Source organism: Nycticebus coucang, chromosome 9, assembly GCF_027406575.1.
Source record: "Nycticebus coucang isolate mNycCou1 chromosome 9, mNycCou1.pri, whole genome shotgun sequence".
NCBI lineage: Eukaryota > Metazoa > Chordata > Mammalia > Primates > Lorisidae > Nycticebus > Nycticebus coucang.
In genome coordinates this window covers 44,311,263-44,327,642 of record NC_069788.1, presented here as the reverse complement: position 1 = coordinate 44,327,642, position 16,380 = coordinate 44,311,263, and the positions used below count along the sequence as shown (strand labels likewise).

General features: G+C 45.0%; 1 protein-coding gene across 2 annotated transcripts in view; it reads left to right on the top strand.

The window, feature by feature from the left end:
• Positions 1–16,380, top strand: part of DEF6 (DEF6 guanine nucleotide exchange factor) — a 36,359-nt gene that overhangs the window by 4,674 nt on the left and 15,305 nt on the right. For both annotated transcript variants that reach the window (XR_008382638.1, XM_053603699.1), the window contains exons 2-5: positions 6,147–6,287; positions 6,933–7,118; positions 9,691–9,927; positions 10,014–10,160. Coding sequence is in view for 1 of the 2 variants with exons in the window: in XM_053603699.1 (XP_053459674.1) it covers positions 6,147–6,287; positions 6,933–7,118; positions 9,691–9,927; positions 10,014–10,160 (711 nt within the window). In the remaining variant the exon portion in view is untranslated. The remainder of the gene's footprint in view (positions 1–6,146; positions 6,288–6,932; positions 7,119–9,690; positions 9,928–10,013; positions 10,161–16,380) is intronic.

The following is a 16,380-nucleotide window of genomic DNA, read 5'->3' as shown; positions in this document are numbered from 1 at the left end:
CTTTGAACTTTAGAAAATAATTAATGGTCTTTAAAATTTTTGTGGCACATCTAAGATCCTCTCACAGCACACCAGTGTGAGCACCAGTTGATAATTTCTATCTTAGAGGATAGTGCAGGTGAATGAACCAAGGAGGGGAGCAGCACAAGTAAGTGTGGGCTGCTGTGTGGCAGGTTTTAGTCTGGGGTGGGAGTGGATTTTTTTTTTTTTTTTTTTTGGTTTTTGGCCGCAGCTAGGTTTGAACCCGCCACCTTCAGCATATGGGACCAGCGCCCCACTCCTTGAGCCACAGGCACTACCCCATGGGAGTGGGTTTTGTACATTATCTCCTTGAATTCCCTTTTCAGACATATGAAACCTGAAGCCTGGTGAGGTAAATATGCTCAGAGAGATTCACCCATGTCTGCCTGGATTTTGTATTTTTTTATGCTTCTTATGAAGCATTTAAGTTCATTCAATAGATATTTATTGAGCATCCATTATATACCAGGAACAGTGATAGGACAGTGAGCAAAACCCCAAAATCTCCACCCTTGTGCTGACATTCTAGTCAGAGGAAACAGATGATAAACAAAATAAATAAAACATATCAGGTGATGGAAGATGATACATGACATGAAGGAAAACAAGCAGAAGTGGGGATAGGCAGTTGGAGGTCAGAAGGGATTGAGTTATATATACTTAAATAAAGTTAGCGGGTGGTGGGACATACCTGTAGCTATAGCTGTGTGGGGGGCTGAGGCGGGAAAATCTCTTGAGCCCAGCAGTACATGGCTGGCCTCAGTGATAAAGCGAGACTCTCTCTAAATAAAAAATAAAATGATCAGGGAGACCTCCCTAAGATGACATCTGAATAAAAATGGGAAGGAGGAGAAGGTGGGAGCCACTAAGTGACCTGGAAGAAGAATGTTCCAGGCTGAGGGAATGGCAAGTTCAAAGGCCCTGAGGTAACATGCCTGGCCTGTTGTAGGAACACGGGGAGGCCAGAGTGCCAGAGAGAAGTGAGCAAAGGGATGAGGTAAGAGAAGGTGAAGCAGGCCAGGTTACTGGGGGACTGGAGGTCTCTGAAAGGACTCAAGCTTTTACTTTAAACATTACGGGAAACTGGAAGAACTTTTAAGTTAGATTTGAGGATTCAGTCAGAAACATGCAGCATGTGGGGGATGTTATACAGATTCCCATAGTCAAGGTTGGAATTAGAGCCTTTGCTGCCCTCAGTGAATGCACAACTGAAATGTTCACACAAACAGTATATAGCAAAAGAATATTATTACAGAGCAATTTAATAATAGGGCAAATTGGCTGGGCGCAGTGGCTCACGCCTATAATCCCAGCACTCGGGAGGACAAGGCAGGTGAGCTCACAAGTTTGTAAGAGCAAACCCCATCTGAGCAAAGCCAGACTCCATCTCTAAAAAAAAAAAAAAAAAATAGCTAGGTGTTGTGGCAGGCACCTGTAGTCCCAGCTACTTGGGTGGCTAAGAAAAGAGGATCTCTTGAACCCAAGAGTTTGAGGTTGCTGTGAGCTAAGATGTCACAGCACTCTACCACGGGTGACAAGTGAGTGAGACACTGTGTCTAAATAATAATAATAATAACAGAGCAAATTAATAACAGTAGTTAATGGCACTGTTTGTTTTTTATCTCTATTGTTTTAAAATTTTATCATAAAGGCAACACATGCTCCCAGTTAAAAATCAGAATGCAGAAGCATATTATATTATGAAAGTATAGCATGTCACAGGTTAAAATTTTTTAAAGAGTAGACAATATTAAAGGAGATGATTGGCTGGTCATGGGGTGCATACCTGTAATCCTAGCACTCTGGGAGGCCAAGGCAAGAGGATCGCTTAAGCCTGAGCTGAGTTCGAGACCAGCACAAGCAAGAGTGAGACCCCATCTCTACTTTAAATAGAAAAATTAGCCAAGCATTGTGGCGGGTGCCTATAGTCCCTAGGGAGGCTGAGGCAGAAGGATCCCTTGAACCCAGGAGTTTGAGGTTGTTGTGAACTAGGCTGAGGCCATGACACGCTAGCCTGGGCAACAGAGTGAGACTCTGTCTAAAAAAGAAAAGAAAAGAAAGAAAGAAGATGAAGTTTCTCTCCTACCCTCCACCGTCACTCTGCGGGTGGGGATTATAACTGTTGACAGTTTGCTAAATCTTCTCAATTCTATGTACAAATAAACATGCTAGGTCAAATCATATGAAATTTCTAACAATTGATCATTTTGACCTGCTAAAATACCAGTTTCTGGCTCAGCATCCATAGCTCAGTGAGAAGTGTGCCAGCTACATATACCGAGGCTGGCAGGTTTGAGCCCAGCCTGGGCCTGCTAAACAACGACAACTGCAACCAAAAAATAGCTGGGCATTGTGAAAGGCGCCTATAGTCCCAGCTACTCCGGAGGCTGAGGCAGGAGAATAGCTTGAGCCCAAGAGTTTGAGGTTGCTGTGAGCTGTGATGTCCCAACACTCTCTGAGGGCAACACAGTGAGACTCTGTCTCAAAAAAAAAAAAATAAAGTTTCATATTCAACCTAATTAGATTCAACCTAATCTTTCACAAATATTTATTTTACAAACATTTCATTATCATGCCAGTATAGTATGCATATCTTTTCATGTCTGTTCACTTACAACTTTTTTTTTTTTTGTAGAGACAGAGTCTCACTGTACTGCCCTTGGGTAGAGTGCCGTGGCGTCACACGGCTCACAGCAACCTCTAGCTCTTGGGCTTCAGCGATTCTCTTGCCTCCGCCTCCCGAGCAGCTGGGACTACAGGCGCCCGCCACAACGCCCAGCTATTTTTTTTTTTGTTGCAGTTTGGTCGGGGCTGGGTTTGAACCCGCCACCCTCGGCATATGGGGCCGGCGCCCTACTCACTGAGCCACAGGCGCCGCCCCCAGTGAACATTCTTGTACATGTAGCTCTGTTTTCTTGAGTATCTGTAGATTGGATGATTAGAAATGCTGGGGCAAAGCTCATGCCCAATTTTAAATTTGATAGACTCTTGCTCTTCAGCAAGACCACCAATTCATACATCACCTGTGGGGTTATAGAGTCCCCATTTATCCATAACCTCCACAGTACTTGATATTATCCATCTTTTTCATCTGTGTCCATTTGATAAGTAAAAAGCAGCACTTCCAGCTTGGTGCCTGTAGCTCAGTGACTAGGATGCCAGCCACATACACTGGAGCTGGTGGGTTTGAATCCAGCCTGAGCCTCCAAACAATGACGACTACAACCAAAAAATAGCCAAGCATTGTAATGGGTGCCTGTAGTCCCAACTACTTGGGAGGCTGAGGCAAGAGAATCGCTTAAGACCAAGAGTTTGAGGTTGCTGTGAGCTATGATGCCACAGCACTCTACTGAGAGACGACATAATGAGACTCTGTCTCAAAAAAAAAAAAAAAATTGAGATTCAGAGAGATGAAGGGGTTTATCTAAGACTCCTCAACTAGAAAGAGAAGGTGCCTGACCTTCCCCTTCACTGGAGTAGCCATGTGGCTGGGGCTATGAGGGAAGCTTCCTCAAAGAGGTGCTTTAAGAGACTTGAAGAAAGATAAGGACATGGGTAGTTTGAAAAGAAGCCAAGAGGGGCAGCGCCTGTGGCTCAAGGAGTCAGGCGCCGGTCCCATATGCCGGAGGTGGCAGGTTCAAACCCAGCCCCAGCCAAAAAAAAAAGAAAAGAAGCCAAGAGACAATTGATGGGTATATGTAAAGCTCTAAGAAGAGCCTGTCACTTCAAAGTGGTCAATGGATGTCTGCCATTATTTTCTTAAGTCAGTCATCCTGAATTATGTTTTTTTCTTTTCTTTTCTTTTTTTTTTTTTTAGAAACAGAGTCTTACTTTTTCACCTTTGGTAGAGTGCTGTAGCATCACCAGCTCACAGCAACCTCCAGCTCTTGGGCTTAGGCGATTCTCTTGCCTCAGCCTCCTGAGTAGCTGGGACTATAGGCACCCAGCATAATGCCCGGCTATTTTTTTGTTGTAGTTTGGCTAGGGCTGAGTTTGAACCCACCACCCTCGGTATATGGGGCCGGCGCCCTATCCACTGAGCCATAGGCGCCGCCCAGTCATCCTGAATTTTAAGTGCCAGGCACTGAGCTAGTGGCACTCCTTAAAGTGGGGTTGGTATCCTAAGACCACAGATGCGTTGGGCAGGACTTTTCTAGATACATAAGAGATAGAAACCAAACAGCTTAAAAGAGAAGATGTTTATTGTCTCATATAACCAAAACTCCAGGGATGGCTGCCCAGAGGGAAATGAGGGAAAAAAGAAGCACTGACCCCTTGCTGGACCCCCTATCTTCTTACTTTGAAAAGTGGAGAACCTGACACCCAGGAGAACACTGGGAAAAAGTGTCAATGCTTTCTCCCCCTCGTCTCTCAAAAGAGAATAAAATGAAGGCTTGGCACCCACACTCTCTCTGAGACAGTGCCAGTGCCTGAGGAACTGATTCCAAGGTGAACTGCTGATGGTGGAAGAAGCCCTCAAATACAGCATTAATTGGTTGCATTTGGTGTGCAGAAGAGAACATAGGTGCTAAGGCACATAACGATCAATAGAGACCTTGTTTCCAGGGTTCACAATCCAGTTGTGGAGAGAGGCTCAGTGTCAGTATTCTTTTTTCTTTTCTTTTTTTTTTTTTTTTCAAACTTTTTTTTTTTTTTTTGTAGAGACAGAGTCTCACTGTACCGCCCTCGGGTAGAGTGCCGTGGCGTCACACGGCTCACAGCAACCTCTAACTCTTGGGCTTACTCGATTCTCTTGCCTCAGCCTTCCGTGCAACTGGGACTACAGGCGCTCGCCACAACGCCCGGCTATTTTTTTTTTTTGTTGCAGTTTGGCCGGGGCTGGGTTTGAACCCCCCACCCTCCGCATATGGGGCCGGCGCCCTACTCACTGAGCCACAGGCGCCGCCCTCTTTTTTCTTTCTTTTTTTTTTTTTTTTTTGAGACAGTCTCTGTCACCCTCCATAGAGTGCTGTACCATCACAGCTCACAGCAACCTCAAACTCTTGGGCTTAAGCAATTCTCTTGCCTCAGCCTCCCAAGTAGCTGGGACTACAGGCACCTGCCACAACACCTGGCTATTCTTTTTTTTTTTTTTTTCCATCATTGTCGTTTAGCAGGCCCGGGTCAAGTTCAAACCCACCAGCTCCAGTGTATGTGACCGGGGCCCTAACTACTTAGCTATGGGCGCCAAGCCAGTGTCAATATTCTGATGGAAGACAACCTTTGAAGCCAAGCACATCTAGTTCCAGCTTCAGCTCTGCCATTTGCAGTTAGAGTCTCCATGCCTCCATATCTTCATATGAAAAACAGGAATGATAATATCTGTGTATTGAGGAGGTTGTGAATACTAGAAATGGAGTATAAAAAGCCCCTCATACTGTAGCTGGAAGATAGAGACTATTTTTAATCATTCACACTGTCTGTGATATGTCTATAACATTAATTTAGCAACTTTATTTGTACCAGATCTCCCTGTTCAAACCCATTGTCCTAATATCATGGATTTGTTCCATGAATGCACATTTCCCCTACACACAATCATGCCCTCCTCATGTCATGGACCAGGTTTCATAACATTTCTTTGAACCCTCTCGAGCTCCCTTCAGTCTTCTGAGGGCCCCTTCCCAGAGAGCACGGCTGGGTGTTTGGCACTCTGTACGTAGCCTGAACATCAAGTCTTTGATGGGAACTACGATATAATGAGTTGGCAGGCTGCCTCCCTGCAGACAGCCCAGCATTGTGGGAAGCGATTGGGCTTTGGAATCTGACAGATCTGGATTTGAATTTCAAGCTCTTGGGCACCTGGGCAAGTTACTGAACCTTTTGAGCTTCAGTCTCCTTGTCTGTAGGAAGAGGACCCCAATACCTAACGAAGTAGTAAAGATTATGGTTCCCTGGGTTTGAATCCCAGCTCTGACACCTCTGACACTGAGTGAGAAAGCTGGGGGTGCTTAGCTTCATGCTTGGTACATGGTAACTACATACGTTTTAGTTATTATAGAACTGAACAGTATGTGCTGAGAGAACTCAGCCAGGATATGGGATGGGGATGAGTGGGGGGGCAGTCCTTTGGCTCAGTTTTCATTGGAGTGCAGGAAGGCAAACTGCCATCTGCTCTGTCTCAGGTGCTGTCCCACAACCTGTACACGGTGCTGCACATTCCCCATGACCCTGTGGCCCTGGAGGAACACTTCCGAGATGATGATGATGGCCCTGTGTCCAGCCAGGGCTACATGCCGTACCTCAATAAGTACATCCTGGACAAGGTGGGGCCCACTTGTGGGGGCACGTTTAACCTGTCCCCACTTCCTCGGCCTGGTAGCACCCTAGTATCTTGCCACTCCAACTCTTCCTTCCCAATAAGCTCCCACTTCGGCCTGCTCTGTCCATCTCTGCTCTTCCATCTCACCCCCATATCCCAGCCACCTATCCCCCCCTTGTACCTCTCAACTCACCCTCATTGTCCCTGATCTCTATTTTAGTCTCTACCCTTCCCATGACCTTTCACCACACCCCTGCCTAGGCCACCTCCAGCTTCCATCTATAACCTTTACAAAGGACTCTTCATTTCCCTCCCCCTGTACACTCTCTGAGCTCCTCCTTCCTATCACTTTCTTCCCAGGTTCTTCTTAGCTCTCAGCTCCTTTTTGGGCATCCCTCCTCTCTCCCCTGGGCTGAAAGACTGGAGTTTCTCTGTTGTCAGGGGGACTTGGAGGGGGTGGGTGTTGGTATGTTAAATGAGTGAGGTGGTTGTAACCAGCTAGTTACCTGGCAATCAACTCAGGAATTCCTCTAGTTAGAGCCTGGACTTAGCAAGTTTGGGGAATAGGGGCATAATTGACCCAGGACACCCATAGCTTAGTGGTAGAGCAGGGATGGGGCAGCTGGCTGACTTGTAGTCCTGGTGGCAGGTAGAAGAGGGGGCTTTTGTTAAAGAGCACTTTGATGAACTCTGCTGGACCCTGACGGCCAAGAAGAACTATCAGGCAGATAGCAACGGGAAGAACATGCTCTCCAATCAGGATGCTTTCCGCCTCTGGTGCCTTTTCAACTTCCTGTCTGAGGACAAGTACCCTCTGATAATGGTTCCTGATGAGGTAAGGGTGATGGCAGCCCCAGGGACTGAGTAACTGGGGCTAGGCCTCAGCAAAACCATGAAGGAGGCCAAATCACCTTCTCTTCCTTCCTGCATCCCATTTCTTCACTGTCACCCTGTGTTGTGCCTGTCTTCGCCCAGCTGTATCCTGATGCCTAGCACTGCCCATATCAGAACAACTAGGCCTTCTTCCAGGAGAACTGAAATTATACTTCCATTAGGGTTCTGTTGGCTCTCAAAGTAGGAAAATGATCTGCAAATTGTATTTACACAGAAGTGTAAATGTCTGATATATTATTGAGCATTTTATTTTATTTTATTAATTAATTAATTTTTTTTTGTCTTTTTTATTTTTTGGTTTATTTTATTTATTTATTTTTTTTTTTGTGGTTTTTGGCCGGGGCTGGGTTTGAACCTGCCACCTCCGGCATATGGGACTGGCGCCCTACTCCTTGAGCCATAGGCGCCACCCTTAATTAATTAATTTTTTTTTTTAAACAGAGTCTCAGTATGTTGCCCTTGGTAGAGTGCTGTGGCATCACAGCTCACAGCAACCTCAAACTCTTAGGGCTCAAGTGATTCTCTTGCCTCAGCCTACCAAGTAGCTGGGACTACAGGCACCCACCACAATGCCCAGGTAGTTTTTCTATTTTTAGTAGAGACTGGGTCTCACTCTCTCAGGCTGGTCTCAAACTCCTGAACTCAGGTGATCCACCTGCCCTGGCCTCCCGAGTGCTAGGATTATAGGCATGAACCCCTATAGGCTTCCTTTTTGTCTTTCTTTTTTTTTTTTTTTTTATGGTTTTTGACTGGGGCTGGGTTTGAACCCGCCACCTCTGGCATATGGGACTGGTGCCCCACTCCTTGAGCCACAGGCGCTGCCCCTCCTTTTTGTCTTTCTTCTGAACAGCCAGAGAGACTCAACCCAGGACCCCAAAGAAAGGGCACCCTGGGAGAAAAGGCCAGGAGTCTCCGCCCTACCTCCTCGACTCATGGATGAAGCCAGGATGGCCATTTTCCTGTCTAACTGTCTCCTCCCTCTTTTCCCTACTTCTGTGCCTCCCCCTTCTGCCTTCTGACCTTTTAGTCCTCTTGGTGTCTGTGAAGATGCCAGGTGAACTTAGGTCTGTATACAGGTAGGGGGCCTCTGTGCTTAACAGGAAGCCCTAGCATGTCTAACTTCACTCAGCTTTTTTCTGTTTGTGGGAAAAGGAACCACCCTGAGCTCTGAACTGGCACCCTCCACTAAATGTCCAGCTGAGACCCAGTGGCTCCAGAAAGTTCTTTTTTTGAGACAGAGTCACTATGTTGCCCTCGGTAGAGTGCTGTGGCATCACAGCTCACAGCAACCTCAAACTCCTGGGCTCAAGCGATTTTCTTGCCTCAGCCTCCCAAGTAGCTGGGACTACAGGCGTCTGCCACAATGCCCAGCTTTTTTTTTTTTTAATTGTACTTGTCACTGTTGTTTAGCAGGTCTAGGCCAGGTTCGAAGTCTCTAGCCCCAGCTTATGTGGCTGGCGCCGAGCCATTACTGAGCATTTTATTTTATTTTATTATTTTTTTTGAGACAGAGTCTTACTATGTCACCCTCGGTAGAGTGCGGTGGCATCACAGCTCACAGCAACCTCAAACTCTTGGGCTTAAGCGATTCTCTTGCCTCAACCTCCCAAGTAGTTGGGACTACAGGTGACTACCACAATGCCTGGCTATTTTTTGTTGCAGTTGTCATTATTGTTTAACTGACCTGGGCTGGGTTTGAACCTGCCACTCTTGGTGTATGTGGCTGGTGCTGCAAACACTGTGCTATGGCGCCGAGCCCCAGAAAGTTCTAAAGAGAGTTTCTTTGAATTCCCTGGGGCAGGCGAGGAGAATGTGGTTCCCCTTGTCATATTCCTGGCAGTTAGGGCAAGGTGGCCTCTTAGAAGCCAGGAGGCCACTTGCTTCTGTGATCAACATGCAGTGCAAACAAACTGCAGCAGGATGTACCCCAACAACCACTTCCGGTTCCTCTGAAACAGGTTTTCTGTCCCTGCCCTGTCTAACCCCCTCCCCCATCCCATTGCCTTCCCACAAGAGTAGGATTCCTAGGGTTGGGGCTTGGGGCATGGAATAAGGACCTACCTAAATGTGATTCAGGGGATCTAAATAGAGTTTTGGCTACCCCCAACTTGCTGTGTGACAGAGCAAGTCACTTCCCACTTTGGGCCTTGGTTTTGTCATATGCAAAGTGAGGCTATTGAACAGCAGGCCCTTGTACCCCCTTGATGCTTTCTGGATTCACTGCCTCTTCCTGAGCCCTAGCTCTCCCACCTTCACCCTGCCCTCAATTTAAGGCAGGAGGGAATGGGCTGGGAGGTTGGGGAGGGGGAGAGAAGGCTTGATTTGGAGCTAGGGCTCCAAAATCCCCCTCCCAAATTTCTACCCTGATCTCTACCAGTGTTTGTTACTCTGGCCCCCCAATTCCTGGTCCCTGGTCCCTCTGCCCAGGCTCTGGAAGCCTGGTTGGAGCGCCCCCTGGTGTTGGTGCTGGCAACACTTCCTGCTGCAGTCACCAGGCCTGCCTTCACCTCCAGGTGGAATACCTACTGAAGAAGGTGCTCAGCAGCATGAGCTTGGAGCTGAGCTTGGGTGAGTTGGAGGAGCTGTTGGCTCAGGAGGCCCAAGCAGCCCAGACCACCGGGGGACTCAGCGTCTGGCAGTTCCTAGAGCTCTTCAACTCAGGCCGCTGCCTGCGGGGTGTGGGGCCGGACACCCTCAGCATGGCCATCCACGAGGTCTACCAGGAACTCATCCAAGATGTCCTGAAGCAGGTCAGCCAGGCTGGGAACCATGGGAGGAGCAAAGGGAGAAGGAAAGCGGGCATCCATGACACTTCTGACTTTATTCTGGCTGTCAGGGCTATCTGTGGAAGCGAGGACATCTGAGGAGGAACTGGGCAGAACGCTGGTTCCAGCTGCAGCCCAGTTGCCTATGCTACTTTGGGAGTGAAGAGTGCAAGGAGAAAAGGGGCAGTATCGCGCTGGATGCACACTGCTGTGTGGAGGTGAGGGTGCAAGAGAAAGGGTGGAGATCCCAAAGGGTCCCCAGGGTGATGCAAAGACAAGGGGGTTAGAGAGTGAATGGAGAAAACCCACAGTGACACAAATTTCTGCTTAGATTAATGTAACCTGGATATATCTGGGTGCCTCAAGGCCATTCTCATCCAGGTCAATACATTAAAAAAACGAAAACTGCAATCAAATACCAAAGTCATTGGTGAATAATATGGATTTTGCTAAAGATTTCAGAGGAGATGGCAACTTTTTCTAAAAATCTTTTTTTTTTTTTGAGACAGAGTCTCACTTTGTTACCCTCAGTTGACTGATGTGACATCATAGCTCACAGCAACCTCAAACTCTTCTCTTGCTTCAGCCTCTCAAGTAGCTGGGACTACAGGTGCCTGCCACAATGCCCAGCTATTTTTTGTTGTAGTTGTCATTGTTGTTTGGTGGGCCCTAGGGCTGAGTTTGAACCCAACAGCCCTGGTGCATGTGACTGGCACCCTAGCCACTGAGCTACAGGCACCAAGCCAGTTCATTATTATTTTAGAAGCTTAAATGGGCAGTGCCAGTGGCTCAATGAGTATTGAGCCATATACCGAGGGTGGCAGGTTCGAACCTGGCCCAGCCAAACTGCAACAAAAAAATAGCCAGGCATTGTGGCGGGCACCTGTAGTCCCAGCTACTTGGGAGGCTGAGGCAAGAGAATCACCTAAGCCCAGGAGTTGGAAGTTGCTGTGAGCTGTAACGCTACAGCACTCTACCGAGGGCAACAAAGAAGAAGAAACTTAAAACAGCAATATTTTAAATGGCAGCAATATATATATGTAAATGACATGAAACTTACCATTTTAACCATTTTAGATGCACAATTCAGTGGCATTGAATACAATACATTCACAGAAGAAATTTTTTTGAGATAGTCTCGCTCTGTTGCCCAGACTAGAGTGCAATGGCATCATCATAGCTCACTGCAACCTCAAACTCCTGGGCTCAAGTGAGCATCCTGTCTCAGCCTCCCAAATACCTGGAACTACAGGAGCAAGCCATTTAGCCTGACTAATTTTCTATTTTTTGTTGAGATGGGGTCTTGCTGACCTCAAGTAATCCTTCTCCTTTGGGCTCCCAGAGTACAGTGATTACAAGTATGAGCCATAATGCTGGCTGTTTGCCCATTTTTAAACTGGACTATTTGGGGTTTTGGCTATTGAGTTGTTTGAGCTCTTTATATATTCTGGTTATTAATCCCTTGTCAGATGGATAGTTTGCAAATAGTATCCCCTATTCTGTGGGAAACTTTGCTGTTTCCTTTCCTGTGAAGAAAGTTTTTAGCTTGATATAATCTCTGATGACTATTTTTGCTTTGGTTGCCTATGCTTTTGAGGTCTTACACAAGATACCTTTGTCCAGACCAATGTCCTGGAGTGTTTCCCCATTGTTTTCTTCTACTAGTTTCATAGTTTTAGGTCTTAGATTTAAATGTTTAATTTATTTTGATTTTTGCATATGGTGAGAGATAGGAGTCTAGTTTAATTTTTCTGTATATGATTATCTAGTTTATTAAAGATGCTGTCTTTCCACACTGTATGTTCTTGGCATCTTTGTAAAAAAAAATGAGTTGGTTGTAGTCTGGGTGCCATAACTCACGCCTGTAATCCTAGCATTCTGGGAGGCTGAGGCAGGTGGATTGTCTGAGCTCACAGGTCGGAGACCAAGTCGGAGCAAGAGCAAGACCCCCATCTCTAAAAGTAGCCAGGTGTTGTGGTGGGTGCCTGTAGTCCCAGCTACTTAGGAGGCTAGACAAAACAATTACTTGAGCCCAAGGGTTTGAGGTTGCTGAGAGCTATACAGCACTGTATGGAGGGCAAAAAGTAAGACTCTGTCAAAAAAAAAAAAAAAAAAAGAGTTGGCTGTAAATGCATGGATTTATACCTGGGTTCTCTATTCTGTTCCATTTGTCTATGTGTCTATTTTTATGCCAGTACCATGCTGATTTGGTTATTATAGCTTTGTGACCTATTGAAGTCTAGTAATGTTATGCCTTAAGCGTTGTTCTTTTGGCTCGGGATTTCTTTGGCGTTGGGGTCTTTTGTGGTTCCATACAAATTATAGAAATCTTTTTCTATTTCTATGAAGAATGTAATTGGCATTTTGATATGGATTGCATTGAATCTGTAAATTGCTTTAGTAGTATTGTCATTTTAACAATATTAATTCTTCCAATCCTTGAGCATACAGTTTCTTTTCATTTTTATGTGTTTTCTTCAATTTCTTTCATCAGTATCTTATAGTTTTCCTTGTATAGACCTTTCACTTCTTTGGTTAAATTGATTCCTAGGTATTTTATATTCTTTGTAGCCATTGTAAATGAGATGGCTTCCTTAATTCTTTTTCAGATCATTTGCTGTTGGTGTATATAAATGCTACCGATTTTTTTTTTTTTTTTTCGTAGAGACAGAGTCTCACTTTATGGCCCTCGGTAGAGTGCCGTGGCCTCACCCAGCTCACAGCAACCTCCAACTCCCGGGCCTAAGCGATTCTCTTGCCTCAGCCTCCCGAGTAGCTGGGACTACAGGCGCCCGCCACAACACCCGGCTATTTTTTGGTTGCAGTTTGGTTGGGGCCGGGTTTGAACCCGCCACCCTCGGTATATGGGGCTGGCGCCTTACCAACTGAGCCACAGGCGCCGCCCAATGCTACCGATTTTTGTATGTTGATTTTTGTATCATCCAACTTTACTGAATTTATTTATTAGTTCTAGTAGGGTTTTTTTTTTGTGAAGTGTTTAGGTTTTTCCAAGTATAAAAGCATATCATTTGTGAACAAGGCTAATTTAACTTCTTTCCATTGTGGATACCCTTTATTTCTTTCTTTTGCCTAATTTTTCATGTTGAATAAAAGTAATGACAGGCATCTTTGCCTTGTTCCAGATCTTAGAGCAGTGGTTCTCAATCTTCCTAATGCCATGCCCTTTAATACAGTTCTGGTGGGTCACAGGTTGAGAACCACTGTCTTAGAGGAATGGCTTTCAATTTTTCCCCATTCAGTATCATGTTAGCTGTGTGTTTGTCATATATGGCCTTTATTATTTTGAGGTATGTTCCTTCTATATCCAGTTTGGTGAGAGTTTTTATCCTAAATGGATGTTGAATTTTATCAAATAGTTTTTCGCTTCTATTGAAATGATCATATGATTTTTGTTCTTGGTTGAGTTAATGTGATGTATCATATTTATTGATTTGCATTTGTTAATCCATCCTCATATCCCTGAGATGAATCCCACTTGATCATGGTGAATGAACTACATTCACAATATTGTGCAACTATCACCACTATATTCTTTTCTTTCTATTTTTTTTTTTTTTTTGAGACAGAGTCTCAAACTGTCGCCCTGAGTAGAGTGCAGTAGCATCATAGCTCACAGCAACCTCCAACTTTTGGGCTTAAGCGGTTCTCTTGCCTCAGCCTCCCAAGTAGCTGGGATTACAGGCACCCACCATAACGCCCAGCTATTTTTTGGTTGTAGTTGTCATTGTTGTTGGCGGGCCTGGGCTGGATTCGAACCTGCCAGCTCCGGTGTATGTGGCTGGTGCCTTAGCCACTTGAGCTACAGGCACTGAGCCACCACTATCTATTTTCAAAACTTTTTTTTTTTAGAGATAGAGTCTCACTTTTGTTGCCCTTGGTAAAGGGCTGTGGCATCACAGCTCACAGCAACCTCCAGCTCTTGGGCTTAGGCAATTCTCTTGCCTCAGCCTCTGGAGTAGCTGAGACTACAGGCGCCCGCCACAACGCCCCGGCTATTTTTTTGTTGCAGTTTGGCCCCGGGCCAGTCCTAACCTGCCCCTCCGTATATGGGGCCCTGGCCTTACTCACTGAGCCACAGGTGCTGCCCTTCAAAACCTTTTCATTGGGCGGGGGTAGGGCGCCAGCCCCATATGATGGAGGTGGTGGGTTCAAACCCAGCCCAGGCCAAAAACTGCAAAAAAAAAAAACCTACCTTTTTATCACCCTATTAAGCAATAACTCCTCATTCTACACCCTCCCCAGCCCCTGGTAACCTCTATTCTGCTTTATGTCTCTATGAATTTGCCTATTCTATGTATCTTATTTAAGATTAGAATCATACAGTGGCGCCTGTGGCTCAAGGAGTAGGGCGCCAGTCCCATATGCCGGAGGTGGCGGGTTCAAACCCAGCCCCAGCCAAAAACCACACACACAAAAAAAAACATGATGTCTTTAAAAAAAAAAAAAAAAAAGATTAGAATCATACAATGTTTGTCCTTTTGTGTCTGACTTTTCTCAGTTAGCATGTTTTCAAGCCTCATCTGTTGTAAAATGTATCAGAATTGGATTCTTTCATATGTCTGAATAATATTCTATTGTATGAATATACTACATCTTATCTATCCACTCATTTGTTGATGGACATTTGGGCTGTTTCCACCTTTTTGCTATTGTGAATAATGCTGCTATGAATATCTACATACAAGTTTCTGTGTGGACCTATTTATGTTTCTCTTGGATACATAAATATCTAGGAGTACAATTGCTGGATCATATAGTGATTATAACTTTTTTTGACTTTTTTATTGTTAAATTATAGCTGTGTACATTAGTGCAATCAAGGGGTACAATGTGCTCGTTTCATATACAATCTGAAATATTCTCATCAAATGGTTCAATGTAGCCTTCATGGCATTTTCTTAGTTATTGTATGTAGACATTTGTATTCTGCATTTAGTAAGTTTCGCCTGTACCCATTCTAAGATGCACCGTAGATGTGGGCCCACACATTACTCTCCCTCCACCCTAACCTCCCCCCTCCCTTCCCCTTCCTTGGCCCTTTCCTCATAGTCTGTGCTATAGTTGGGTTATAGCCTTCATGTGAAAGCTATAATTTAGCTTCATAGTAGGGCTGAGTACATTGGATACTTTTTCTTCCATTCCTGAGATACTTTGCTGAGAAGAATATGTTCCAGCTCTATCCATGTAAACATGAAAGAGGTAAAGTTTCCATCTTTCTTTACGACTGCATAATATTCCATGGTATATATGTACCACAATTTGCTAGTCCATTCGTGGGTCGATGGGCACTTGGGCTTCTTCTATGACTTAGCAATTATGAATTGGGCTGCAATAAACATTCTGGTACAGATGTCTTTGTTATATTGTGATTTTTGGTCTTCTGGCTATAAACCTAGTAAAGAAATTATAGGATCGAATGATAGGTCTATTTTTAGGTCTCTAAGTATTCTCCAAACATCCTTCCAGAAGGAATGTATTATTGTGCATTCCCACCAGCAGTGTAGAAGTGTGCCCTTTTCTCCACATCCACGCCAATATCTCTGGTTTTGGGATTTTGTTATGTGGGCTACTCTTCCTGGGGTTAGGTGATATCTCAAAGTAGTCTTGATTTGCACTTCTCTGATGATTAAGGATGATGAGTTTTTTTTCATGTGTTTATAGATTGTGAGTCTGTCTTCTTTAGAGAAGTTTCTCTTCAAGTCCCACCCTGAGATGGGATCACGTGTTCTTTTCTTGCTAATATGTTTGAGTTCTCTGTGCATTCTGGTTATTAGACCTTTATCAGAGGTATAACTTGCAAATATTTTCTCCCATTCTGAGGGCTGTCTGCTTCCTTTACTTACTATGTTCTTGGCTGTGCAGAAGCTTTTTAGTTTGATCAGGTCCCAGTAGTGTATTTTTGATACTGCTTCAATTGCCTGGGGAGTCGTCCTCATAAAATATTCACCCAGGCCGATTCCTTCCAGAGTTTTCCCTACACTTTCTTTTTTTTGGTTTTTGGCCGGGCCTAGGTTTGAACCCGCCACCTCCGGCATATGGGACCAGCGCCCTACTCCTTGAGCCACAGGTGCTGCCCATCCCTGCACTTTCTTCAAGTATTTTTTTTGTTTGTTTGTTTTTTGGCCGGGGCTAGGTTTGAACCCACCACCTCCGGCATATGGGACCGGTGCCCTACTCCTTGAGCCACAGGCGCCGCCCTCTTCAAGTATTTTTATAGTTTCATTTCTTAAGTTTAAATCTTTTATCCAGTGAGAGTCTATCTTAGTTAATGGTGAAAGGTCCATTTTCAATCTTCTACAGGTTGCCAGCCAGTTCACCAGCACCATTCGTTAAATAGGGAATCTTTTCCCCACTGAATGTTTTTAATTGGCTTGTCAAAGATCAAATAATGGTAAGTAGCTGGATTCATCTCTTGAT